Source organism: Pipistrellus hanaki (assembly GCF_964339955.1).
Source record: "Pipistrellus hanaki genome assembly, chromosome: 15".
In the NCBI taxonomy this organism is placed as follows: domain Eukaryota; kingdom Metazoa; phylum Chordata; class Mammalia; order Chiroptera; family Vespertilionidae; genus Pipistrellus; species Pipistrellus hanaki.
The window spans coordinates 5,681,820-5,709,782 of NC_140517.1; the positions used below are offsets into that span (position 1 = coordinate 5,681,820).

At 56.4% G+C, this 27,963-nt stretch overlaps 1 protein-coding gene across 1 annotated transcript in view; it reads right to left on the bottom strand.

The window, feature by feature from the left end:
• Positions 1-5,840: 5,840 nt before the first annotated feature.
• The window catches only part of CNGB1 (cyclic nucleotide gated channel subunit beta 1), a gene marked incomplete at its 5' end in the record, with an annotated part of 42,196 nt that continues 20,073 nt past the window's right edge, over positions 5,841-27,963 (bottom strand). The window contains 17 exons of the mRNA XM_084906823.1: positions 5,841-8,295; positions 10,555-10,771; positions 12,273-12,419; positions 12,643-12,761; positions 13,839-13,922; positions 14,009-14,106; positions 15,201-15,360; positions 16,214-16,355; positions 19,718-19,840; positions 20,519-20,583; positions 21,847-21,933; positions 22,135-22,185; positions 22,396-22,604; positions 23,982-24,155; positions 25,712-25,869; positions 26,331-26,438; positions 27,392-27,554. Of these exons, the coding sequence (XP_084762949.1) occupies positions 8,035-8,295; positions 10,555-10,771; positions 12,273-12,419; positions 12,643-12,761; positions 13,839-13,922; positions 14,009-14,106; positions 15,201-15,360; positions 16,214-16,355; positions 19,718-19,840; positions 20,519-20,583; positions 21,847-21,933; positions 22,135-22,185; positions 22,396-22,604; positions 23,982-24,155; positions 25,712-25,869; positions 26,331-26,438; positions 27,392-27,554 (2,366 nt within the window). The 3' untranslated portion in view covers positions 5,841-8,034. The remainder of the gene's footprint in view (positions 8,296-10,554; positions 10,772-12,272; positions 12,420-12,642; positions 12,762-13,838; positions 13,923-14,008; positions 14,107-15,200; positions 15,361-16,213; positions 16,356-19,717; positions 19,841-20,518; positions 20,584-21,846; positions 21,934-22,134; positions 22,186-22,395; positions 22,605-23,981; positions 24,156-25,711; positions 25,870-26,330; positions 26,439-27,391; positions 27,555-27,963) is intronic.

Sequence of the window (27,963 nt, forward strand, 5' to 3'; positions counted from 1 at the left end):
CTTTCTTTCTTTCTTTCTTTCTTTCTTTCTTTCCTTTCTATTTTGTCAGCTGAACTGCTCCTCAACCATTGAAATCAATGTATAGATCAATATAAACACCATTAATTTTTTTTTCTCTATATTCCGCCGGGAGATAAAAGCCTTGCAAGAACAGTTGTTGGAGAGGGGAAAGATAATTCTTAAATAAAAATATATTTTGCTTTAGTAAGTCAAAGACACAGGCTAGGTTGTATGCTTAGACAGTTCACTTGGTATGTGTTGTTATGCTGTCGAATTACACTTCCATGGAAGAATCCAAACGCTCAGATTATAAATGCACAGGATTATAACCTACTCCAAGCTTCTAGATAGACAACATTCTTGAATAGTGGCATGACCCTTTGGGTAGAATGCCTTTCAAGGGGATTATGAAGACTAGTGATCCCAAAGTTATAAAACACTGGACTATCCCCAAAAACCTAATCCATAATGTGACTATAGGAAAGTACCAAACGTTCTGTAGGAGCCTAAATAAAAGAAAGCAAAAATAAAAAATAAAAATACTTCTTTCAGTGCCCAGAGGCCCAATGCATGGATTTATGCACAAGTGGAGTCCCTCGGCCTGGCCTGCAGGGATTGGGCCGAAACTGGCTCTCCGACATTCCTTGAGGGGTGCCGGATTGCAAGAGGGTCCAGACCAGGCCAAGGGACCCCATCAATGCACAATCAAGACCAGGGAGGGACCTCAAGAGGGCTCCAGGGTGTGTCTGACCTGTCTCCCCCAGTCCTGATCAGCCATTCCCCAGCAACAAGCTAACCTATGGGTTAGAGTGTCTGCCCCCTGGTGGTCATAACGACTGGTCAAAAGGTCAAACAAATGATCAGACACTTAGCATATTAGGCTTTTATTATATAGAGTGTGTGTGTGTGTGTGTGTGTGTGTGTGTGTGTGTGTTGTAGCCATCAAAAGAAACAAGAGCTAAAGTATAGGTACGTGCATATATAATGTCCATAACCATAAAAACCTAAAATGTTATAAAAATGATAAGAAAAGGAACGTAAGGCCAGAACCAAGAAAGCGAGACACGGCGTCCAGTGGAAAGGAAGCAGCAGAGGCTGGCCGAACAGGGACCTCCAGGTCCCACACAAACCAAACCCTGGCAACAGCAAGACTAACGGTCAAAACCCCACGGAGGACCAGTGGCCACGTAGGAGACGTGGTGGCTGCCATTCACGGCCGTCCCAGTGGCCTGAGGACAGCGGTTCTGAGCTCAGTGTCGTCCTGAAGCTCTGCGGGACTGCGATCTCTGGACGTTTACTGACCACACCGCACACAGGCCGCGTCCTCGTCTGAGGAACACGGAGACAGGGCGCAGGCTCCCTGTGGGTCACGCCAGCACCTTGCCCGCTCTTCCCCCAGGCTGTTTTCCTGGCCGCTCTCTCTCCCCGAAGCTCCAAGGGCCGTTCTTTGGCCTCTGCAACTTGTTTTCTGAGCCTATGTCTTCTACCGCTTACTTCTGCCTCTGTGACTTCCTAAAGAAGCTTCCTCTTATACAACAAAAAGCAAACACACACACACCACAAAAAGAAACCAACATTTACGATGAAATAAAATATTAAAGAGCCCTAGCCGGGATGGCTCAGTGGACAGAGCATTGGCCTGAAAACTGAGGGGTCCTTGGTTCGATTCCAAGGGCACATGCCTGGGTTGCGGGCTCGATCCCTCGTAGGGGGCATGCAGGAGGCAGCCAATCAATGATTCACCCTCATCACTGATGTTTCTCTCTCTCTCCCTCTCCCTTCCTCTCCAAAATCAATAAAAATGTATTTTTTAAAAAGCATTAAAGAAAGGCACAAAGTATCTATAGCTGAACCACTTCCTTATTTTTGTCTATTATCTTAAGAACAATTATCTTTTCTGAGAGATATTCTACAAACATCAAAATGAAAAAAACAAACTCAAAATGGTAAAGGACTTAAATGTAAGACGGGAAACCATAAAAATCTAAGATTCCATGGGCAGCAAAATCTCAGATATATGTCGTAGCGATATCTTTACCGATACAGCTCCTAGGGCAATGGAAACTAAGGAGAAAAAAAACAAATGGGACTACATCCAAATAAAAGCTTCTTCACAGCAAAAGAAACCATCCACAAAACTGCATGGGAGAGCATATTTGCCGACGCTATTTCAGAGAAGGGTTTAATCTCCAACATTTACAGGAAACTCACATAACCTAGCGAAAGGAAGATAAACAATCCAATCAAAACATGGGCCAAGGACCTAAATAGACACTTTTCAAAAGAGGACACACAGAAGGCGGAGAGACATGTGGAAACATGCTCAAAGTCACTAGAGATGCAAATCAAAACAGCAATGACATCTCACAGCTGGCAGAATGGCTCTCACGAACAAATCAACGAACAAGTGCTGGTGAGGATGCAGAGAAAAGAGAACCCTCCTGCACCGCTGGTGGGAATGCAGACGGGCGCAGCCACTGTGGAGAACAGTATGGCGTTTTCTCAAAAAGTTAAAAATGGAGCTCCCATTTGACCCAGTAACCCCAATTCTAGGAATATATCCCAAGAAACCAGAAACACCGATCAGAAAGAATATATGCGTCCCTATGTTCATAGCAGCCCAATTCACCGCAGCTAAGATTTGGAAACAGCCTAAGTGCCCATTGGCAGATGAGTGAATTAGAAAACGGTGGTACATCTACACAATGGAATACTACGCGGCTATAAAAAAGAATTTTTTTACCATTTGCCACAGCATGGATGGACCTGGAGAGCATTGTGCTAAGTGAAATAAGCCAGTTGGAGAAAGATAAACATCACATGATCTTGCCCATATGTGGGATATAATGATAAACATAAACTGATTAACAAAAATAGATACAGAGACAAGGGCCAGGGAAGTGGGGGGGGGGGGTTTAAGAGATCAACCAAAGGACTTGTATGCATGCATATTAGCATAACCAATGGACACAGACACTGTGGCAGTGGGGGCTTGCCCTGGGGGGTGGGAGTGGCAGGGGGGGTCAATAGGGGGAAAGGAGACATATGTCATACTTTAAACAATATTTTAAAAAAATCAAAACGGAATTGCTAAGTAGGACAGCTCCAAGGCCCCTAGCATACATCATTCTGCCATTCAAAGTCCTATCTGCTGCCAAATTTAAGAGAAGCATTCCTGTTTACTTTCCTATTAGCAATCTCACGCGGGGCCCTGCTAGGAAAGGTGGGTGGCTGCCCTTGGATTTTCCTCCTAAGGACACCTGTGACTCCTCAGGCCTGCCATTCAAATCTGAATCACTCAGAGTTCTGGATCTCCTTTCCTAGGCTTCACATTTTTCTTCTCCACAGTCGCCACATAATGTTTCTCTGGGAGCAATTTCAAAAAGGACCCCCCTCCATTCTCAATTCCGCCCTCTGAGCAAACTGAGATGCTGACCGCACGCAGCATGTTCTTTCTCGGGGACCAACTTTCGGGGCTCCTGCCCCGTCCCAGCAGCTTCTTTCCCGGTGGGGGTGCTCCTCACCACTCACCTGCCAACGATCACCCGACACCTCGTCCTCCACGGAATGGAGGCAGATCTGATTTTATTTTTTTATATATATTTTATTGATTTTTTTTACGGAGAGAAAGGAAGAGGGATAGAGTTAGAAACATCGATGAGAGAAAAACATCGATCAGCTGCCTCTTGCACACCCCCTACTGGGTATGTGCCCGCAACCAAGGTACATGCCCTTGACCGGAATCAAACCTGGGACCCTTCAGTCCGCAGGCCAACACTCTATGCACTGAGCCAAACCGGTTTTGGCTGGTTTTAAAACCATTTGCTTAACATTCGGCTTCCATACGGATGTTTTCGGTCTCACCTGAACGCTTGTTTTGGTTCTGTCTGGAACCACGTCCCATTCTTACAGGAGCAGGCACTTCTGGTTTCAGAAATCTAGAAATGTGAAGGGCGGGTGCCCCGGCAGTCCGACTCTGGGAAACACAAGGTCCCTGGATTTCTCCGCGTTGGGGGGGTGAGGAGGGGGCGCGGGGAAGCCCAGCCTCCTGCAGCGACCGTGCTCGTCAGACCTGCAGCCGTTCGTCTGGCTAATTGCTCTCCTCTGAAAGGGTGATCCAGGGCCAAAGGGCTGCAGCTGGGCCCAGGCCTCCAGGTGCAGCCCAACATGTCAGGAGGCCCCAGCCCTGTCTCCACAGACACTGACATCCAAGGGGGTGAAGTCCCAGGACTGGGGGGCCCCAGGAGGCAGGGGTAGGGAGACCCTGGGGCTGTCAGGCTTGAGGGGTGGCGGGAGGGGAGATCATAGAAAAGGGAGGGAGGGAGGTGCCAGGCCCCAGGTTTCCTGAGGGGGGGGTGGGGGTTGCCACGACCTCCTTCCCCTTCAGAAGCAGACACACTCATTTTCCCAGCCCCTCACCTGGGCAGTGTCTGGCTGCCTGCATGGGTCCTGGGCCTCTCGGGTGTGCGGGTGGAGCAGGGTATTATCTACATGAAGGCCATTCAGAAGAAACCTGCAGAACATCTCCTATCCTGGGTGCGTGCAGAATAAAGCGAATAACGGTGACTATTAAACACCAAACACCCTGGCCCACAGAACGGGGCGGGTCCTCTCCCTCCTCCTCCGCCAATCACGACCCCGCTCTGGAGAAGGAGGGAGCGAGGCATCCAATCGGAAGCCTTTCCCGGCTGGGACGTGCCAGGATGCCTCAGGGCCCAGGCCAGCGAGCTAGGCGGCGGCCACCCCGGCCCACTAGAGGTGCCGGTCTAATGGGAATTCTGGGTAAATCACAAATAATGTTTAGCATCAACAGATCCCACAGAGTGAGCAGGCCCATACGCTGAACAGGAAAAAGCCCTCCCCCTGCCGCTTATCTGAAATGGAGGCAGCCTGTATTCTTATTTGCTCCGTCTGGCACTGGGCCGAAAGCCAGCAGAGTCACAGATAGCAGTCAGCGTTAGGATGCTGGCCTCGGGAGTGGACCAGAGATGCCTGGTCACCTACCCTCGCCTTTTGTGAGCCCTTCCCTTCGGGCACGTGGTGTGCGTCCGGAAGGTCTGCCGCCGCAGCCCCGCTCCGGGCCAGCCTTCCCCTCCTCCTCCCCCGGGCAGCTCGGTCTTCACGAAGCCCCTCCTGCCCGTGCCAGCCCATATCTCATGTCCTCCCCCTCCAAGCTCATCTGCTCCAGACCTGCTTCTGAGCATCTCTCAAGGTGGTCTCTCGCAGTTGGAGCTCTTGACCCATTTGCCTTCCATGTCGGTCTAATTAAGGAGACCAGGCGTCCCACTTGTCTCGCCAAAAGCGGGACATCTGGTCACCTTAGGATATGGAGTCGCTTGCGTCCTCACGCCCCTTCCGACCAGCGATGCCAGTCTCTTATCTGCCCATCTCAGTGGCCCTGGGCAGTTTGTGTATCAACTCCGACTCACAGATGAGGTCGTTGGGGCTCAGAGGGGTCCATGGCCACCCACGGAAGTGGTCCAGCTGCGGGCTGTAAGCCAGGCAGTCGGAACCCCCGGCCGGGGCTGGTCAGCACTCTGCACCATTGAATGAGGCCAATGGGCTTGGTGAGGCCAATAGGTGAGACCAGATACAAAGGGGCTGGGCATTTTTCTTTTGGGGGGGTGGGGTCTTAGAATCCTAGGACCCTGAGAGGTTGGTAAGGCATGCCACCGAGATGTCACTCAGCCACGGCACTGCAGGCCGGAGGTCAGCCCCGGAGCAGGCAGTGGGGACGGGCCAGGCAGCCTGAGCCAGGCCACGGGCGGGGCTTTCCTCACCAAAGTGTCTGTCACGCGTGGTCCGTTTCCGAAATGAACCCACGAGCCAGGGACGCGGGTTGAACCTCTTTTAATTAAAACGCGCCGTGATTGGGATGGGAGCCAGAGCGTGCAAGGCCGGCCGCCCGTGTACTGAGAAAACAGCGGAGAGTATTCCAGGTTAAGCTGAGCACATTCTGATAATGGAATTTTAAGCAGCTCCTTGGTGTTCGTTTTTATTTAAAATGTGTACGTAGTTAGAAGAAAAACATAGCTTGCTATTCGCAGGCAACGCGGAGACTTTTTAAATAAGTCGAGATTCCACAGGCATAATAAATACAGGTCCCAGTTCAGCGGCAGAATTAGTGTTTCTGAGTTGTTCCGTCCACGCCTGGGCGACCAGCCCACCCGATTCTGCTTGGAGAATAATGCCAGCCTCCGACTCCATGTACCCAATACCCACGTTCTGTGACATCGTCCCGTTCGGTGAGACAGCGTGGTGAAATTAAGACACCGCTAATCTCGCCTCAAAATCAATTTTCTTTCAAGGACACTTCTTGGGAACCTCAAAAAATCTCTCGCTTTATATAATAAGCAGTATACATTCAAGGGGCTGAGATCTATAAGAATAAGTACATTCATATTAAAAATTCCTCATAGCCCAGCTGCCATGGCTCAGGGGTTGAGCGTTGACCTATGAACCAGGAGGTCATGGTTCGATTCCCGGTCAGGGCACGTGCCCAGGTTGCCAGCTTGATCCCCGGTAAGGGGCGTGCATGCAGGAGGCAGCCGATCCATGATTCTCTCTCATCCTTGATGTGTCTATCTCTCTCCCTCTCTCTTCCTCTCTGAAATCAATAAAAATATATTAAAAATAAACAAAAAAATCCTCATAAAATAGGATCTCACAGCGAGAGTGCCCTTGAGACATGTTATCTACTGAAGGGCGATACGCTTACTGTATTGATATATCTGAAGTGCTTGCTCAGGATGAAAGCATTGCCTATGCTTGGACCTCTATTAGGATGCACAATGCAAATATGAGAATGATAAATGGGAAAGATAAAGAAAAAGCATTAGCCCAAACCTCCAGACTTCTCCTGCTTAGAAACAGTGTTTACCAGTGAAGTTACGTCTGGGTGCGATTTTCTACTGAGGCATTTTGTTTAACGGCCTAAGATGGCAAATAATGCAAATGCGTGTGAACGGCGGAACAGTTCAATGTTGTGGTATTTCCAGACACGGACCAGAGTGCAATTATCACAAAACAAGCAGGCCCTTTATGAGCTGAAAGGGAAGACACTCCCAGATAAATCAAGTGAAAAGTAACAGTGGCTCATCCGGCAGGTGTGGCTCAGTGGTTGAACGTTGACCTATGAACCAGGAGGTCATGGTTCAATTCCCGATCGGGACACCTGCCGGGGTTATGGGCTCAATCCCTAGTAGGGGGCGTGCAGAAGGCAGCCAATTGATGATTCTCTGTCATCATTGATGTTTCTCTCTCCCTTTCCCTTCCTCTCTGAAATCAATAAAAAATTACTGGGGGGGAAAAAAGAAAGAAAAGAGACAGCATCCAGCCTGGGGTGAGAGGTACCCTATTCCCTGACAGTATAGCCCTAGCTGGTTTGGCTCAGTGGATAGAGTGACGGCCTGCAGACTGAAGGTTCCATTCCAGCCAAGGGCACAGGCCTGAATTGTGGGCTTGATCCCCAGTAGGGGGCGTGCAGGAGGCAGCCAATCAATGATTCTCTCTCATCCTTGATGTTTCTTTCTCTCCCTTCCTCTCCAAAAATCAATAATATATTTTGTAAAATTCATCATAAAATAAAATAAAGGACAGTACAACTGCCTGCCTTTCTGCTGGACCTTTCCTGTCCTTGAAACGCGGAAGACCCCTTCCTGAAGGGAAACCCCCAACCGTCAAAGCCCTTAACCTCCAGCAAAGCGCCCCCTGGTGTTAAAGCCCATTCTAGCCTTTGCCTGTGAACTTGGCAAATTGGAAAAAAATATATATATATAATATTTGTTCTTGAAAATATTGGTCAAGGGAGGTGGGAACTGAGGGACACTGGGAAATCTGGTGCCGCCAAGACCAGCCAGGAGAAGCTGGTGTGGGAGAGGAGTGTGGGCCAGCAGGGAGCTGAGTGCCTGCCACCCAGGCCACCACTGTGGACCAGCGTCTTTGCTGCTGGGCTGCTGGGCTGCTGGGCTGCTGGGCTGCTGGGCTGCTGGGCTGCTGGGCTGCTGGGCTGCTGGGTGGGGCGGGGTGGGTCCCTCACTCCGCCTCTTTCTTCTCCTCTGGGATCTCCTCTGGGATCTCCTCTGGGATCTCCACTGACAGGATCTGTTCGCCGGGGCCCAGGCCAGGGCTCACGCGGACCCGCACCGAGGGCTCCTCCTCAGGACCAGCCGCCCCCTCCTCGGCGCCCCCTGGCGAGGCGGGTGGCTGAGAGTCTGGGGCCGGGGGTTCCTGTGGTACAGGCTGGTCGGGGGCGGCAGAGCCCACCTCTTCCGCAGTGTCTTCCGAGCTCTTGGCCTAGAATCCCAAAAGGGTGGCTGGTAAGGCTGAGAATGCCCAAGCGATCTCAGCTACCTCCCTGTTCCCCTCGTCGGACCCCCATGGGAAAGGATGGTGAGCTCAGCAGGTGCAACTAGCGGGTGGGGGCTGGGTGGAGCCGTCATGGCGACTCATAGAAATGCTATGTTATGGGTGGCTCCTCCGAATTGTCTCCCATGGCCTGCTGCCCCCGCCCCCAACCCACCCTCACCCCCACCACCGAGCTCCGGCCTAAGCCCGTCCCCCCATTTCCTGGCAGCCTCCCTGCAGGACAGTAATGAGCAGCCATAATTAATGCAATCAGTCTAATTGGCATGCTGGGCATTAGTCACAGAGAAGCCGTCCCAGAACTAATTTAGAAATTCCCTTTAGATTTATGGGGGGGCGGGAGCAGCCTGCGCCGTGCCTGTCGCCTTTTCCAAGTCCTTTAAAATGCAAATCCTTTCAGCAGACACAACCTTCACGAGGGGAACATCCCTCTTATCCGGGGAGGGAGGGACGTCCACTGCCCAGGCCAGGACTTCCCGGTGGGAGAGCCACTCTACCGCCTCCGCCTGGGCGGGGCCTGTGAGCCAGGCCTCTGGGAGCACCCCACCGACTGGCTCAGGAATTGACATGTGACCCGATTCTGTCCAATGACAGCGAGCCCTGGGATTTTTGCTGGAATTGCTGGAAAAGAGCTGCTTTCTTTCTGTTGGAGTTGCTACACTTTTTTTTTTTCTTTTCTTTTTTTTAAAAATATATTTTATCGATTTTTTACAGAGACGACGGGAGAGGGATAGAGAGCTAGAAACATCGATGAAAGAGAGAGAGAGACATCGACCAGCTGCCTCCTGCACACCCTACACCAGGGATGTGCCCGCAACGAATGTACATGCCCCTGACCGGAATCGAACCTGGGACCTTTCAGTCCGCAGACTGACGCTCTATCCACTGAGCCACACTGGTTTTGGCGAGTTGCTACACTTTCTGTGGGGGCCCGCCCGGGAATGGAGTCCTCTTTCAGGAAAACAGGTGATACACCTCGTCCTGTTGGCATCCTTTGGGGTTTGGGCCCAGCCATGCAGGAGGGGGACCTATAACCTGAACTCATCTGAAAAGTTATCGTGTTATTTTAAATCTTGGAACACGTATACTTACATGAATAGGGGGTTACGTTTCTTATATGAGAACTAGTGCATTAAATTTGTGCACAGTGTGTGTGTGTGGTGGGGCGGGGGAGGGATGTCCCTCAGCCCAGCCTGCACCCTTGCCAATCTCAGACCCTCTGGCGGACATCCCTCTCACAATCCAGGACCACTGACTCCTAACCACTCGCCTGCATGCCTGTTTGATTGCCTCTAACCTCTTCCGCCTGCCAGCCTGATCACCCCCTAACCACTCCCCTGCTGGCCTGATTGTCGCCTAACCGCTCCCCTGCCCGCTTGACCGTCCCCACCTGCTCTCCCCTGCCAGCCTGATTGCCCCCGAGGCTTTCATCAGTATAGATAGGGAGTTAAGTTTTTCTTAAAGTTTCCTTTTCAAGGCCTGCGCGAAGCGATGGACGAGGCGATTCAGCTGGGAATCCAGCGAGCAGACCCGATAAGCATGGTCAGGCCGACCCACCGGGAGTCAAAACATCATCTCGCCAACATCATCTCATCAATGACGAAAGACAATAGCTGATGTCTGTGGACCCCTGGGGCTGCGGGTAGCACCCTGGGCCCTTCCTCTTTATTCTTCCCTGCCCCCTGCACCTGCTGGAAGGCAGGATTTGATGCTTGTGAGCGCCCTGTCTTCTTGGTTGGCTGGTCTTCTCCATAAACGCCTAATATGGTTCAACCCTGCCTTCTTTATTGGACACAGCGACAGGCAACCCTAACCCAATGGGGGTTTCCCGGTAACACTTGCCCAAACTTTTTAATCACTACACCTAATAAACTTGGATTTCTCTAGTGAATATGAGCTTGCACTGTCCCTTTCAACCAAAGGAAGGAAGGAAGGAAGGAAGGAAGGAAGGAAGGAAGGAAGGGAGGGAGGGAGGGAGGGAGGGAGGGAGGGAGGGAGGGAGGGAGGAAGAAAGGGAGGGAGGAAGGAAGGAAGGAAGGAAGGAAGGAAGGAAGGAAGGAAAGAAGAAAGGAAGGAAGGAAGGGAGAAAAGCACTCCCTGGAATGGACTCTGGGTCCCCTCGGAGGCCCCGGCCTGCCTCCTGCCTGGCACCGAGCGGACCCAGGTCGGTGGCGGGTCCCGGCACGTTACCTGTTCCAGCAGCTGCTGCTGTTTGGCCGCCGCCTCCTGCGCAGCCAGCTCTTTGAGCCGCGCCCGGAGGTGGGCCAGCTGGCCGCCTCGCGCCCCCCTGGCGCCCATCTTCCCCGCTGCGGCCAGGGCGGCGCTGAAGAGCTTGGGGGTGCCGGCCCGAGCGGGGAGGATGAGCAGGCTCTTCTCCTCGGGCTTGCTGTTGCTCTTCAGCATGCGCCTGCAAGGAAGCAGCGTCCGCTCGTGTCCCCAGCACAGTGTCCGCTCGTGTCCCCAGCACAGTGTCCGCTCGTGTCCCCATGTCCCCAGCACAGTGTCCGCTCGTGTCCCCAGCACAGTGTCCGCTCATGTCCCCAGCACAGTGTCCGCTCACGTCCCCAGCACAGTGTCCGCTCATGTCCCCAGCACAGTGTCCGCTCATGTCCCCAACACAGTGTCCGCTCATGTCCCCATGTCCCCAGCACAGTGTCCGCTCATGTCCCCAGCACAGTGTCCGCTCATGTCCCCAACACACAGTGTCCACTCATGTCCCCAACACAGTGTCCGCTCATGTCCCCAGCACAGTGTCCGCTCATGTCCCCAACACAGTGTCCGCTCATGTCCCCAGCACAGTGTCCGCTCATGTCCCCAGCACAGTGTCCGCTCATGTCCCCAACACAGTGTCCGCTCATGTCCCCAGCACAGTGTCCGCTCATGTCCCCAACACAGTGTCCGCTCATGTCCCCAGCACAGTGTCCGCTCATGTCCCCAGCACAGTGTCCGCTCATGTCCCCAACACACAGTGTCCACTCATGTCCCCAACACAGTGTCCGCTCATGTCCCCAACACAGTGTCCGCTCATGTCCCCAGCACAGTGTCCGCTCATGTCCCCAGCACAGTGTCCGCTCATGTCCCCAGCACAGTGTCCACTCATGTCCCCAGCACAGTGTCCGCTCATGTCCCCAGCACAGTGTCCGCTCATGTCCCCAGCACAGTGTCCACTCATGTCCCCAGCACAGTGTCCGCTCATGTCCCCAGCACACAGCATCCACTCATGTCATCAGCACAGTGTCCGCTCATGTCCCCAACACACAGTGTCTGCTCATGTCCCCAGCACAGTGTCCGCTCATGTCCCCAGCACAGTGTCCGCTCATGTCCCCAACACGCAGCACAGCATTCACTAATGGCCCCCTGCCTTTCCCCTCAAACTTGTCCCAAGAACCAGAATCAGCCCCTCCTCCTCCCTCTGGCTGCCCCCTCCCCCACCGCCTGTCCCGCAGGCAGGTCAGGAGCCAGGCCTCTGCAGGATCTGGCTGATTTGGCAAAGCTTCACCTAACCCAGCCGGTGGGATGGCATTGCCACTTGAGCCTGGCTTTCTTGCCGGGGGAGGAAGAGTTGGCATGGGGGGGGTGGTTAGGGGACGGGGGGGTGGGGGAGACAGGTTGGGGTAAGTTCTCAGACATAATCAATCCATTCCCATTACTTGGGTAAATTCTATGAAGTCCCTGCAAACCCGGAATCAGAGCCTTAGTGGGTTTGGCTCAGTGGCTAGAGCGTCAGCCTGCGGACCAAAGGGTCCCAGGTTCGATTCCAGTCAAGGGCAGGCATATGCCCAGGTTTCAGGCTGGGGCGTGCAGGAGGCAGCCGATCGATGATTCTCTCCCCCTCTTCCTTCCTCTCTGAAATGAATAAAAGCATATATTTTTTAAAAAAAAAAAAAAAAAAAAAGAAAGGAAAGTACCTGGCCTTCTTGCGGAGGAGCTTCTGGGACTCGGGGTAATGCACCAGGATCTCGTTCAGGTCCTTCTTGTCCAGGATGAAGAGGTTGGTGAAGCCGTGGGCCACCACGTTGGCCGTGCGCCGATTCCCGCCTCCGACGGCCAGCAGGCTGGGAGAGGAAGAACGGGGTGGGTGGGGGGTGAGGCCCTTCGGGATTCCTCCCTACCGTGTCAGCCCCACACCCGTGAGAGCATGCCACCTGCGTGCCGTGCATCCTCAGCGGCTCCCTCTGATCCCAGGGCCCTGAGGGTGAGGCCCACCCATAACCCCCCCCCCGACACACACACACACACACACACACACACACACACACCCTGTCCTCCCCCGCTGACCTTATTTCTCCGAACACGGAGCCAGCTCTCAGCGTCACCAGCACGGACTTCCCGTCGGGGCCGCCCAGCACCTGCACCTGCCCGGCCTGGATGATGTACATCTCGCGCCCTATCTCCCCCTGGAACCGGGAGGGGACGTCCCTCTGTCACGGTCAAAGGCGACCACGGACACGCAGGCCTGGGCCGGTGGCACGGCGCCAGGAGCCCGCCCCGGGGCCAGCCGGCCACGGAGTGGTGTGTGTGTGTGTGGGGGCCCAGCCTCTCCCTCTGTGGATTGGGGAGAATGACACCCCCCGCCCCCCGCCTGCCTCGGTGACAGGGTTGCAGTGGGGAGTGGGTGGGGAACGGGAAATGCTGGATGGAAGGGGCAGGGGTAACTGTGCTTTGCAAATTCCCGCTACACACCCCGATGAGGGCCCATGGACCTATGAACCAGGAGGTGGTGGTTCGATTCCCTGTCAGGCCATGTGCCCAGTTTGTGAGCTTGATCATTGATCATATATATATTTTATTGATTTCGGAGAGGAAGGAAAAATGAGAGAAAGAGATAAAAACATCAATGATGAGAGAGAATCATTGATCGGCTGCCTCCCATCAATGATCAAGCCCACAAACTTTATATATATATATTAAAAAAGGTTAGGTGGCCCTAACCTATATATATATATATATATATATATATATATATATATATATATATATATATATATATATATATAAATAATCATACATTAATTTTAAAAGGTTTGGTGGAAAACCCCACAGACATCTATGCGGGGGCATCAGCTGCGGGCTGGCCCTGGCCCACCTCCACTCCCGCCCCCTCCTCCCCGGGGCAGGACCAGGATCCTGGCACAGTTCCACCCGCACAGCCACGCCCTGCCCCCTCAGGCTCCCACGTCCCTCTTCTGTAACGGGGGCTCCTCGTCCTGCCCCCCCACCCCGACCCTGACCCCGTGTCCGGGGAGCAGAGCCTGAGCCTCAGCGAGCTCAGAGCCTGGGCCGGGCAAGGCCTCGGGGGCCACGGAACCAGGATCCCCGCGGCCGGGAACCAGGATCCCAGCGGCAGGCAGACCAGCGCACAGAGCCATGGCCACTCCCCACTCCCTGCCAGTCCCCTCCCCTGCGCCCACCCTCTGGGCCCTCACAGCCCCCCTCTCCCCAGCCCTCCGCAGCCGGGCCAGGGGGCCCCTCACCTTCTTGCACACGTAGTCGTTGGGCAGGTAGACGACCGAGCGCAGCCGCTTGAGCATGTCGAAGATCATCTGCCGGTCACAGCCCTGGGGGCGCCGGGAGCCGGTCAGAGGGGGGCCGGCCGCCCAGAGCCGGGGTGCGGGCGGCGGGGGAGGTGTGGGCGGTGGGGTACCTGGAAGAGCGCCACCTTGCTGACGATGTCGTAGTTCACGTCGATGGCCAGGTCCAGCCGCATCTTGTCTGGAAGCTGCACCATCAGCTCCGACTCATCTGCAAACGAGACCCCGGCCACCGTCAGAGGCTCAGTCAGGCTCTGCCCACCACGTGGGCCTAGTGCACACTGCACCCAGCTCTGTCTACACTGCACCCGGCCTGTCTACACTGTACTCAGCTCTGTCTACACTGCACCCGGCCTGTCCACACTGCACCCAGCTCTATCTACACTGCACCCAGCTCTGTCTACACTGCACCCAGCCTGTCTACACTGCACCCGCCCATCCACACTGCACCTGGCCTGTCTACATTGTACCCGGCCCATCCACACTGCATCCGGCCTGTCCACACTGCACCTGTCTCCATTCACACTGCACCTGGCTCTGTCCACACTGCACCTGGCACCATCCACACTGCACTCGGCCCATCCACACCCATACACACACACACACACACACACACACACACACACACACTGGGTGGCCAGATTATTATGCGTTCAGAGATCATAATAATCTGGCCGCTCAGTGTATAAAAAAGCCTAATATGCTAAGTGTCCGGCTGGTCCACTGTTCAGTCAACTGTTCAACCAGTTGCAATCATGCACACTGACCACCAGAGGACAGATGCTCCAACCCATAGGTTAGCTTGCTACTGGGGTCCAGCCGATTTGGGACTGGGTGAGATGGGCTGGACACACCCTGGAGCCCTCCCACAGTCTCTCCCTGGCCAGCCGGCCCTGATTGGCCCTGATTGGTCCTGATGGGGACGGGGTGAGACAGGCTGGACGTACCCTGGAGCTAACCTCCCATAGTCCCTCCCGGCCTCTAAAATATTTCCTCTAATTAATTTATTTTCAATGTGCACGAATTCATGCACCGGGCCTCTAGTGTATGTACATATTTGGAGACACACACACACACAGAGAGAGAGGCTTCCTTTTCTCCTGACTCAGTTGGACTCCCATCTCCGATGAGCGCCCATCCCAAGCTGGGTGGAGTGAGGTGGGCAGAGCACCCAGAAGACAAGCCCCTCAGATCTCCAGGGCCTCCTGACGGCCCAGCTCCGGGCGCCCCATACCCCGCTCCCCCTGGGTCCCTCTCACTTACATGTAGAGACACAGCCCACAGAGGCCCCAGGGGGGGTCTTACCCAGCATGCCTTGGGAGTGCCAGGTGTACTCGTACCAGGTCTTGACGCGGTTCTGCACGGACCGGGGGATCTTGTAGAAGTGCATGTACTTCACGGTGCTGTCCATGCAACTGCGGTAATAGGTCTGCCCCGCCGTGGCCGCCCCCACCACGTCTCTCATCTGGGGCGAGAGGGGGAGGCGGGGGGGAGGGGGGGGAAGCCGAGGGGTCAGAATGGGGCCGTTCCATGGGCTTCGGGGACCAGGGTGCAGTGGGGGTTCAGAGAGCGGGAGGCCCACGAGAAACCTAGAGAAGGAGTTGCTTGCGGGGAGTTCTGTCTCCAGCAACGGGAGGTAATGGGGGGGGGGATAGGGGGGAGGCTGCAGGCCCCCTGGGTGGCCTCAGGTCCCAGGGGCCGGGCTGGTGTTTTTGGTTTTGTGGGGTTTTTAAAATATATATATTTCATTGATTTTTTTAAATCAGAGAGGAAGGGAGAGGGATAGAGAGTTAGAAACATCGATGAGAGAGAATCATCGATCAGCTGCCTCTTGCACACCTCCTACTGGGGATGTGCCCACAACCCAGGTACATGCCCTTGACTGGAATCGAACCTAGGACCTTTCAGTCCACAGGCTGACGCTCTATCCACTGAGCCACACCGGTCAGGGCTGGGCTGATGTTGATACCACGCAGCCGCTTGGTGCCAGGGGCACTTGGGCCCCCGGCGGCAGGAAATATGCCCGGTGACGGCGGGACCCCCAAAGGTAGATCTGAGGACTGCTGAGTGTCCCCTCCAGCACAGCAGAACCCCGCCCCAGGGGCTGCTCTCTCCAGTTCCTCTGCCTCTGCAGAAGCCATCAGCCAGCTCTCCGGACTTCCCGGGGGGGGGGGGGGGGGGGCGGGCGGGGGGATTTCCCAGGGAAGCCACCGCCCCAGGGGCTGGGCCCCGAGCCCAGGCTCCAGGCTCAGTCTAAGGCCCGGGCAGGCGGGCAGCTCCCGGGGCCGGTGTGGGACGCCAGGCCAGGGCCCGGCTACCTGTCCGATCATCACGGAGAAGGCGAAGACGCCCGTGAAGTAGTTCAGCAGCTGGAAGACGATCTCAAACAGCGTCTTGGGGTCGGGCAGCCCGCCGATGGTGATGAGGGTCTTCACCGCCCAATAGTAGCAGCGAATGTAACTGGGGAGGCAGAGGGCGGGCGGCTCAGGCATCACAGGCCCCGCTCCGCCCGCCCGGGGGGCCCGGCTCTGGCAGGTGTGCTTGTGCAGGAGAGAAAACCCCGGCCGCCCGGCCAGCCGGCGTGGCTCAGGGGCTGAGCATTGACCTCTGAACCAGGAGGTCACAGTTCGATTCCCGGTCAGATTGACACCCGTGCAGGAGGCAGCTGATCCATGATTCTGTCTCATCATTGTTGCTTCCTTCTTTTATATATATATATATTATTGATTTTTTTTTTTTTTTTTTTTACAGAGAGGGAGTTAGAAACATCGATGAGAGAGAATCATCAATCAGCTGCCTCTTGTACACTCCCCACTGGGAATGTGCCCGCCACCAAGGTACATGCCCTTGACCAGAATCGAACCCGGGACTTTTCAGTCTGCAGGCCGACGCTCTATCCACTGAGCCAAACCAGTTTCGGCTCATCACTGTTGTTTCTATCTCTCTCTTCCTCTCCCTTCCTCTCTGAAATCAATTTTATATATTTTTAAGGAACACGAGACTTGATGCTGGACTGCTGGACTTCCTGGACACAAACCCAGTGCTGCATAATCTTGACCAAAGCCCAGCTTCCTTCCCTCAGTGGGTGTGCTCACAGAAAACATCCCTCACAGGGGACCACGAGGTCAGCTGAGGTGCCTGGGGGACTCTTGGTAAATGCCAGCCTCAGAGCCTTCGCTGAGGGGGCACCTGCCACGTGCCTGCCGTGGGCACAATAGGCTCCCGTGTCCTCAGGGAGTTCACCGTCTAGTGGGGACCGGCAAGCAAACGTAATGGGGGCGGGAAGCCGCGGTGGTTGGCCATGGCAGGGGAGGGGTCTCTGGCTCCGATGCATCTGACTAGCTGGAGGCCGGGGGCAGGCAGGGCTTTGAGCCGCCCTGTCCCTCCTGTCCCTCCTGTCCCTCCTTCCCACCTGGCGCAGGGAAATCTCAGGACACAATACAGCCCGGCCCTGTGAAGTCCCCTGTCATACCGGTCCTCGCCACCAGAGGGCGCAGGGACCGCCTGTAAGCTGGGCTGAGCGAGGAAGCTGGGAGCTGCAGAGCCAACAGGAAGAAAACAGGCGGCGTGATGTCAGCAAACCTCAGCCTTCCCCCAAACCCTTCCTGGTGGAGGAACCTCCCACTGGCCTGGCACATCTCAGGGGCCTCCCTGCAGCCTGTCTGCCATGCTCCCGGGTCGGTGGGGACCCTGCAGGATGAAGGACCAGATATGCAGGAATTTGGATCCTCAAGCCCCAGCCCATGGCAGGCACTCCACAAATGGCCGCTGTTATGAAAATTATAATTAGCCCTGGCATTGGGCTTCTGGGCTTGTAGAGGAATCCTTCTTCGCTGCTTGTGCTCTGGCCATATACCGGGGTTCCCTGGAGGATTTCCTTTGGAAAAGAGCAGTGTTGCCAAAAGAGGGGTGCCCTCCACACTGAGCACCTAGAGCTCCCGGGGGCCCTCCAGGAGGACGGAAGGCCCTGTTCTCCCCTCCCTGCTGGCCACTCCCCCCCTGTGCCCCTGTGCCCGCGATGGGCGTGCCAGGCCCAGCCCCAGGACGCGGGTACAGACACCTCTGAGAATCCTAGGAAAGCCAGGGACTTCTCCTTCGAAAAGCCAGCATGTCCCACACATCTCAGTGGCACCTGCGTTTCAATGCTAGGCGGCCCGTGCGGCTGGTGGCTCCCGTGTCGGACAGCGAAGGCCTAGAACAGGGGTCTTCAAACTACGGCCCGCGGGCCACATGCGGCCCACAGAGGAGTCTGATCCTGCCCGCCAGGTTTTTTGGGCAGTGAGCGCAGCCGAGGTGTTACAGTAGGAATTAGTAGTTCATATAGTCCGGCCCTCCAGCTCTCTGAGGGACCGTGATCTGGCCCCCACTTTAAAAAGTTTGAGGACCCCTGGCCTAGAAGATGAGGCTGGACCTGCTCAGGCAGGGAGGCTGCTGGGCAACCAGGCCCCGCCTACCTTCCCTAGAAATCCCTCTCCTGCCCCCTCCGGGGACACAAGATGGCGCCCGGCTCCTTAACCTCCTTACCGCCACAGTCCTGTAACTCCACACCTTTCTTCATGTGCTCCCTCCCCCAGGCAGTCTCTGCCCTCCTCTCCACCTGCCGAGGCCAAGGTCAAATGCAACCTTTCCCAACCTGACCTCTCCTTCCACTTCTACAGCCCCAGGCAGGCACTGTGGCCACTCCCCTGGGTTCGAATCCCAGCTCTCTGTTGTAGGAACCATCACAGGTCACGGCACCCCTGCGGCCTGGTCTGTAAAAGGGGGGCGGTGACAGGACCTCTCCTGGGTGCTTGTGGGGAGGATTAAGTGAGCGACTGTGTCCGCAGGGCTGGTACGTTACAACTGCTCTGTGGTGCCTGCTGTTATCATTATTCTTATCATTACCATCATCATCATCACCATCATCATCATCTGAGCACAGTGCACAGCAGCTCTCTGGATGGGCCAGGAGGTTTCCTCTTTTATAAAAAAAAAAATTCTTTAAATTTATTTCAGAGCCGAAGCCGGTGTGGCTCAGTGGATAGAGCGTCGGTCTGCGGACTGAAAGGTCCCAGGTTCGATTCCGGTCAAGGGCATGCACATTGGTTGCGGGCACATCCCCAGTAGGGGGTGTGCAAGAGGCAGCTAGTTGATATTTCTCTCTCATCGACGTTTCTAGCTCTCTATCCCTCTCTCCTCCTCTGTAAAAAAAAAAAAAAAAAAAAAAAAAAAAAAAAAAAATTAAATCAATAAAATATATATTTAAAAAAATAAAAAATAAAAAAAATTATTTCAGAGAGGAAGGGAGAGAGAGATGGAAACATCGATGATGAGAAAGTATCATTGATTGGCTGCCTTCTGCACACACACCCCCACCGTGGATCGAGCCCGCAACCTGGACATGTGCCCAACAGGGGATCCAACCGTGATCTCTTGGTTCAAAGGTCAATGCCGGCCGAAAAGGGCAAGGAGGTTTTGCCTTGCTGCCCAGCCCTTGCCCGGGAGCCGTGCTGCGATTTGGTGCCCTTGTTCCCGCCCCGCTGTGCCCTTAGGGTGCCCACCCCGATGCACACATGCGGAGACTCTGCCATCGCTGCCAGACCCCGGGGCGCTGCAGGGTCTCTCCAGCAGGTTCTGGCTCACTCATGGCCGTGCCCCCTCCGCCTGGCACGTGGCAGGGGCTCGGATGTTAGCTCAGCGAGGATGGCAGACTTGGCCCCGCAACCTCATCCCAGTGGAGTTCCTTGGGATGGAGGAGGCCGGCCGGGGGAGCATGCGGGGATGGGACTTGTGTCTGGGGGTCCCTGGGCGGGGGGCACGGCCCGGGAGGAAGGCCGGCTCACCTGTTTCCCACGCCATCGTACACCCAGTGGGTGGAGCCGATGCCCTGATAGGCCGACGCCCAGTAATACAGGCACGAGTTCAGGTGCAAGCTGTAGAGCAGGTAGGCCGTGGTCCTGATAACCCTGCCAGGGAGGAAAGACGTGAACATGGCAGCGGGCAGGGTGGCCGTGACCTCTCACCCAGGGGCAGTCACCGGCCAATGGGGACAGCGCGGGAGCCAGTGACCTGAGCCAACCGGATGCTCTTTGGAGACCGCACGCTGGGAGTGGAGGCTCGGAGCAGCGCTGTCATGACCAGGGCTGGTTTGGCACAGACCGTCCTGGGCAGGGCGTGGTGGGCCGGGTCAGAGGAGGGACAGGGGTGTGCAGAAGGGCCAATCCACGAGAGAGGCGGAGGACCCTGCCCCCGGGCCTGCCCCGGCTGGCCATCCTCGGACATCCACCAGACGGCCCGCTAAGTCCTGGCTCCAGGTCCCCCTGGGTTTGAGCGATGGGGCCGGGGCGGCGGGGGAAGAGGGGGGGTCCGTTCCCCGATCTGAGACCAACATGAGGCTTCACTCCCTGGAGACACGGGTGAGCCATGCGTGCCGGCCTAGGTGTGCCCTCCTCACAATCGCGGGAAACGGGACGTGCCTGCTTCCCTAAAACACAAACATCCCCTCGGAGGAGGGCAGGAAGGGGCCCGGCTTCCGGCCGGGGGGAGGCCTGCGGGCTGGGGGAAGCGAGGGCGGAGGGCGTGTGTGCGTGCATATGTGTGTGTGTGTGTGTGTGTGTGTGTGTGCCCGTGGGCGTGTGTCTCACCTGTACACGTAGGCTCTGCTGAGGATGGACTCCAGGCGGTTGTTGAACTCGAAGAAGGCCATGTACTGGAGGGAGAGCAGGGCACAGGGCAGCCCGGGGTCTGTGGGGCACCCCCCGCCCCCGCCCTGCAGCCCCGTTTCCACGCCCCCCCCCCCTCCCCGGGCGCCAGGACTCGGAGGGGGCTGGAGCGGGGACATTCGAAATCGCAGGTCCTGTGTCCTCAGAGGGACAGGGCCAGAGACTCCAGCTACTAATCCGATGGGAACCGTGGCCCCTCTGCCTCTGGGAATGACACGCCATCAAGTGCTGGCAGTTTAATCTCCTGGATCTGATCATGAACCTGGAGGGTGCCTGTGTCCCAGGTACAGACACTTGTCAGCGTCAGCTTAGAGAACAATCTCACAGCGAGCCGTGCCCCTAACCCCCTCCCTTAGAACGAAAGTATAATAATAATCACAGCCGCTCTCCGGGCCGAGCACCGTCCACCACCGCTCTGTGCGGGGAAGAGCGTGGGGGCTGGGCTGCAGACCCCTGTGCAGCCGGAAGTCCGTGTACAAGTCTGAGTCCCACATGCACTTAACCACTGACAGCCCACTTTGACCGGAAGCCTTGCGGATAACATAACCAGCGGGTTTACACATGCTTTGTACGTTGTGTGTGTTACACACTGTATTTCTGCAATAAAGGAGGCTGGGGAACAGAACATACTATTAAGAAAGTCCTGCTGAAACCGGTTTGGCTCAATGGATGGAGCGTCAGCCTGTGGACTGAAGGGTCCCGGGTTCGATTCCGGTCAAGGGCATGTACCTTGGTTACGGGCACATCCCCAGCAGAAGGTGTGCAAGAGGCAGCTGATCGATGATTCTCTCTCATCGATGTTTCTAACTCTCTAACCCTCTCTCTTCCTCTCTGTAAAAAATCAATAAAATATATATATTTTTTAAAGTCATAAGGAAGAGAAGATACATTTATAGTAATACATGTATTCATTCTTAAAAATCTACAAAGTGGACCCATGCAGAGACTAACTCCCGTGCTGTTCAAGGTCAGCTATACCGTCTATATGTGTGTCTATCTGTCTGTATAGCTGTATACATGTTACCTTGGTCCATGGTTTACATGTGCGGTCTGCATCAGCAGCCTCCTTTTGCAGAGCCGAAAAGGGCCCTCAGCACTCACCGAAGCACACGGGCAGGCAGTGGCAGAGCCAGGGCTCGAACCCAGATCGGACCCGCCCTGCCTCTGCGAGGCGGACACCCTCCCGCCCCTCCCGCTCCCGGTGCCGCTGGTACGGAGAAGGGCCTTGGCGGGGAGGCCCCCGGGCCTACCTTCAGGCAGCGGGGCAGCCGCAGGAGGGGGTTCACGCCGAGCTTCAGGTAGAGCAAGTCCAAGGGCAGCAGGCAGAGCAGGTCCATCTGCAATCCCAGCGGCAGCGCCGTGTGTGCAGGGAAGCCCGGGTTGGCTGGGGCCTCTACCCTCCGCGGCCAGGGGAGCTCCGGAGGCCCAGGAGGCCTCCCACCCACAGGCTTGCCGTCTGCCTGGCCTGTGCCAGCCTGGGGAACCCCCTCACACCTGCCCGGAGCACCCAGGGCCCCTGAGGTGCCACCTTCACACACCTTAAAGCGGGGAGACTTCAGGTAGTTATTGCGCATCTCCTTTTTGTCTGTCTGGAAGGAAATGGAATAATGGCCGTGAGATGGGGAGCCGCCATGGCAGTCCCTAATGGCCCTCCCCCCACCCCCCACCTTCCTATCAGAGCTGCAGCCCCTGGACCAGGAGGAGCCAGCATGGAGCCGCTGAGCTCCGGGCACAGCCTCCGGGTTCCCAGGTGGGGAGAGGGAGCCCCCAGCCCCCCGCCCCGCCTGCCGGTGGCTCACGATGATGTCCCCTCCCCGGACGAACTGCAGGCGGGTCTGGAACACGGCCATGTCCAGGAAGTAGACGAGGTCGCACAGGTAATCCATCAGCAGCCACAAGTGGAGGTTGCCCGGCGTCTGGTAGGGGAAGGCCCAGCGCACCGGGATCAGCCAGCAGTTCCAGTTCCAGGCCAGCACCACGAAGAACAGCCACAGGATGTACATCAGGTCTGCGGGGACGGGAGGGGGGGGGGGGCGGGCAGAGCCTCAGCCAGGGCGGCCAGGGGGGCTCTCTTTATTCTACTTGTCTGTCTGCACTTTCCTGTCAGCGCTGTGTGAGGGTGACACTCCTGTAACTCGGAGGGGGTAAAATCGACTTCCTGCCTTAGGAAATACATAGTAGGAAGTAATGCACAGAAGATGGACAGATGGATGGATAGATGGATGGGTAGATGGGTGGATGAATGGATGGATGGATGGATGGATGGATGGATGAATAGATGGGTAGATGGATGGATGGATGATGGATGATGGATGGAGGGTGGGTGGATGAGTGGATGGATGGATGGATGGATGAATGGATGGATGGATGGATGGATGGATGAATAGATGGGTAGATGGATGGAAGGATGATGGATGATGGATGATGGATGGAGGGTGTGTGGATGAGTGGGTGGATGGATGGATGGATGGATGGACAGATGGGTGGATGAATGAATGAATGGATGGATGGTTGAATAGGTGGGTGGGTGGATGGATGGATGGATGGATGGATGAATGAATGGTTAAACGGATGGGAGGATGGATAGGTGGGTGGGTGGATGGATGGATGGATGGATGGATGAATGAATGGTTAAACGGATGGGAGGATGGATGAATGGTTAAACAGATGGGAGGATGAATGAATGGGTAGATGGATGATGATGGATGAATGGATGAATGGATGGATGGATGGATGGATGTATAGATGGATGGACAACGGGTGGGTGGATGGATGGATGGAAGGACGGACGGATGGATGGATGATAGATAGATGGATACCATAGATCATCTGGTCCTTTTAGAGGCCCCGTGGACACCAGTGTCCCCCAAATGACTGCTTGTGTGACCTTGAGAAAGTCCCTCTATGGCACCTGCCCTGCCTGACCCTCCTCAGAGAAGTCACACGGGGAGGTCAGATAAGAACCACAGGGAGACTGTAAACTGCGCAGAGCCGCGCACACAGGAAGGACTGTCACTCCTGCGGGATATCAAATGGGCTAAAGGAGGGGATTCCCTTCCGACGTGGGAAGAACTCCTTCCCCTTTCTGCTCCGAGCAGCACCTCCAGGAAGGAGCCAGCGAGAGCTGAGCAGAGAGACCTGGCCAGCAGTCGGGGGCCCAGGCGCCAGCACTCACTGTGAGTGTCAGCGCTGGCCTTCTCTGTGCCTTTGTCCCCTTCTCTGTCTGATGGCCGTGACCTTGTCTTCCCATTCCAGGGCTGTGTGCATTTGTGTTGGGTGTCCACGGCCTCCCAGCCCCCCTCCGGCTCAGCCCCTCCACCCCGGCCCGCTCTCCCGTCCTCCCGTGTCCCGTGGCGCCCATGCCCACGGCCCAGCGGGCACTCACTGGTCAGCGGGTCGATGCTCCGGGGGAACTCGCACTTCCGCCAGGGCCTGCGCTTGAACTTGCAGCAGAGCATGTCGCAGTAGTGCTCCTCCTGCGCCGGCGCCTCCCTGGCGGGCGCGGTGCCCGCGGCGGGCGCGGTGCCCGTGGCCGGCTGCGGGGCCTGCTTGGCCGGAGCTGTGGGATGATGCCGGTGACCCCCTGACCCAGCCCTGAGGCTGAGGCAGGGGATGCAGAGAGAAGGCTCCCAGCTGCAGACGCCTCACTGGAGCTGAGGGGACCCTGGCTCTGCCCCACAGGCTCTCCCAGCTCTACGGGCAGACGCCAGGGCGCGCTCCTGGAGGAAACCCTGAGCGCCCTCCTCACCGCGACCTTGGAGTCCAGACTCGCTCCCCAGCCACCCATCTGAAACGGCCCGAAGGAGGCGCTTCTGGGCCGGTGGCTGTGTCAGGTGAGTGTCTGCTTGTGTAACTGTTTGGCTCCCTTTGGTGCCCCCTGCTGGGCCGGGAGCGCCTCGGACCCAGGACTTCCACCCCAGGGCAGCATCGCTATAGGTTCCTCAGAGCAGGAATCTCAGCTCCTTTGTCTCTAAAACAAGACACTGAAGGGGATCGCCGCCAGGGGAGGGCGAGGTGGGTGACCTAGAGACGGGCTCTTACAGGTTCAATGTGGCTACGTTCCTAGCGGTAGCATTGCAAAGGCAGGCTCTGCCGGTTCAGTGCAGGCATGGATGGATGGATGGATGGATGGATAGATGGGTGAATGAGTAGATGGATGGATGAGTTCTAAGACACTGTCCTCCTTTGGAAAGACCTAAAAACCCCTCCCCACCCCCCAGCAACAGAGCACATTCCATATTTCCTCCTGGCACCTGGAAAGCAGGAGACGCTCAGGTAGCCCAAGGAGGGCAGTGCAAGGGAGGCATCTGAACAAGACCGTCTGATTCCAGTGTGAGTTACGGACACCCCCTGAGTGTGAGACCGTGAGCTACGCCCCAGGGTGACCACCTGATGCCAGTGGATAAACACAGAAGGGTCCCCCTAACCAGTTTGGCTCAGTGGGTAGAGCATCAGCCTGCGGACTGAAGGGTCCCAACTCCGATTCTGGTCAAGGGCATGGGCCTTGGTTGTGGGCCCATCCCCAGCAGGGGGTGTGCAGAAGGCAGCTGATAGATGATTCGCTCTCATCGATGTTTCTAACTCTGTATTCCTCTCCCTTCCTCTCTCTAAGAAATCAGTAAAATATATATATATTTAAAAAAAAAAAAAAAAAAAAGACAGAAGGGTCACCTGGCCAGGTGTGGCTCAGTGGTTGAGCATTGACCTATGAACCAGGAGGTCACAGTTTGGCTCCCAGTCAGGGCACATGCCCAGTTGCAGGCTTGATCCCTAGTAGTGAACATGCAGGAGGCAGCCGATCCATGATTCTCTCTTATCATTCGTGTTTCTCTCTCTCCCTCTCCCTTCCTCTCTGAAATCAATACAAATATATTTAATAACAATAGAAGGAGCATCCATGAGGGGCAGGGGAGCCAAGGACAACTAGATCCTTGGTCAGAACGTTGACCTTCCTCCCTCCCCTGGGTATACAGCTCACCCTGTACAGACAGGACCCCACCGTCCACACCTTCCCTCAAACACCCCAGTCATTGGGGACCGCCCTCCCCAGGAGCCAGCAGGGCTTTCAGGCCCCACCCCACCCCTCCTGGGCGGACCGTCCGGCTCCGGACTCACAGGGCGGGGGGCTCTCCTCGTCGGAGGTCACGTCGGGGTCAATGAGCTTCTCCTTCACCTTCTCCGTCCGCTCCTTGAAGAGCTTCACCAGCTCCTGCAGCCGCTCGTTGATGACGGCGCTGTTCTGGCTGGCGGTGGAGGACACCCGGTCCTGGTCGCTATGGAAACACCACGGATGCTGAGCCGACCGAGGGGGAAGGGACCCCTGTGCCCCGGGCAAGAGCTGACCCCCCCCCCCCCCTGGCCAGAAGGAGGTGAGTCCTTCGGACATCAGGAATGTCAAGCCCAGCCGAAACCGGTGTGGCTCGGTGGATAGAGCGTCGGCCTGCGGACTGAAGGGTCCCAGGTTCGATTCTGGTCAAGGGCATGTACCTTGGTTGCAGGCACATCCCTGGCAGGAGGAGATGTGCAGGAGGCAGCTGGTCAATGTTTCTCTCTCATCAACATTTCTAGCTCTCTATCCCTCTCCCTTCCTCTCTGTAAAAAAATCAATAAAATATATTTAAAAAAAAAAAAAGAAAGAAAAGAAAAAGAAAAAGAAAGAAAGAAAGAAAGAAAGACCACCCATCCGCACCCAGCCTTCTGACTCTCCGAGGCCCCAGGGGTGGCCCCCACTCACTCGGTGCCCTGCGGGGTGGGGGGGTCGGACCAGGCGACCGTGGGGGTCTCGGCCGGCGGCAGCTCCTGGATCTCTTCGGCTTCATCGTCCTGGGAGGGCAGCCTCTTCCTGCAAGGACACAACATGGGAGGGGCCTTCGGCGAGGGCAGGCCCCAGGGGAGGGGAGCCGCCGGCCCCTCGCAGATCACCCAGAGCCAAATCCCGGGTGGGGATGGGGCAGGAGATGCTGCGGCCCAGGGGGCCTCACTTCCCCGCAGGGACGCAGAAAGGGGGACGGGAGGCTCGCAGCTGCTCTCTGACCTCAGGCTCCGCTCGGTTCAATGGCTCAGAGGCCGAGCCTAAACCTCACAGCGGTGCCTTGGTCTCAGGCAAACCCGAGTTCCCATCCAGCCCTGCCTCCTCCCGGTGTGTGACCTCGGCCAGTGGCTTAACCTCTCTGAGCCACCTCGGTTTCCCCTCCTGTAAAATGGGCCTACATCCACCCGACGCAATGAGACACTGGTCTCTCAGCCGGGCCTCTGCCTAAACATCATCTCCCTTCCCGTCCCAGTCCACAGTCACTGCCCTCGTCCGGCCAGCGTGGCCCAGGGGCTGGGCATCGACCCATGAACCAGGAGGTCACTGTTCAATTCCAGGTCAGGGCACATGCCCAGGTTGTGGGCTCCATCCCCAGTAGGGGGCGTGCAGGAGACAGCCGATCAATAATTCTCTCTCATTGATGTTTTTCTCTCTCCCTCTCCCTTCCTTTCTCTAAAATCAATAAAAACGTTTGTTTGTTTTTTTTAATATTTTTTAAAAGGGGAGTTAGAATTCAGGCTTGTCACATCCTACCCGCGTCCAGCATGCAGCTGAGGGTGGTCGGGACCGGGCTTCCCTGGAGACCTCTTGGCAGAGAATTAGGAGAACCGGCAAGGGAGGGCGCAGTCCCGGTTCTGACCCCACCTCGAGGGGTGACCTCGGGCCAGCTGCGCCCCCTCCCTGGCCTCAGTCTCCTCATCTGCCAAACGGGCAGGTGGCCCCATGCTTTAAGCGGAGAGCCCGTGAGGAGCATGAAAGGTGACCTGCAGGTCCCCGCGGCCGACCCCGGGACCGTGAGGGTGTCGGACTTGGCAGGAGAAGGCGGCAGCGGCTCCGGTGAGGGCGGCTTGTCCTCAGCAATGTGGGGGCGGCTGTCAGCATCGGTGTCTTCCACCTGCACTTCCGGGTGCTCTTTGGTGGCAGGCACTGGGGGAGAGGAAGGAGAGGACACAGAGAGAAAGAGAGAGAGGGTGGGGTGGGGGAGAGAGAGAGGGAGAGAGAAAGAGAGAGGGAGAGAGGCCACAGACGCAGGCTCGGAGCAGCCCCTGGCAGCCACCTCCCAAGGCCCCACATGGAGCTCCACGCAGGATGCACAAGACACAAGGCCCAGAGCCCAGAGGCCACCGAGGGCCACGCAGCCACAGCCACCAGCCCAGGACCCACAGAGGCAGCCGTGATGCCACAGAAGCCACAGGAGCCACAGGACACGGCCTGGAGTCCAGGTCTCCAGCGCCCACTTGCATTCCCTGGGCCCGGGAAGCATCAAGCAGCCAGGGAGGCAGGGCGTGGGGTTACAGCCTCAGGAAGGCATGGGGATGGGGGGGAGAAGAGGGGC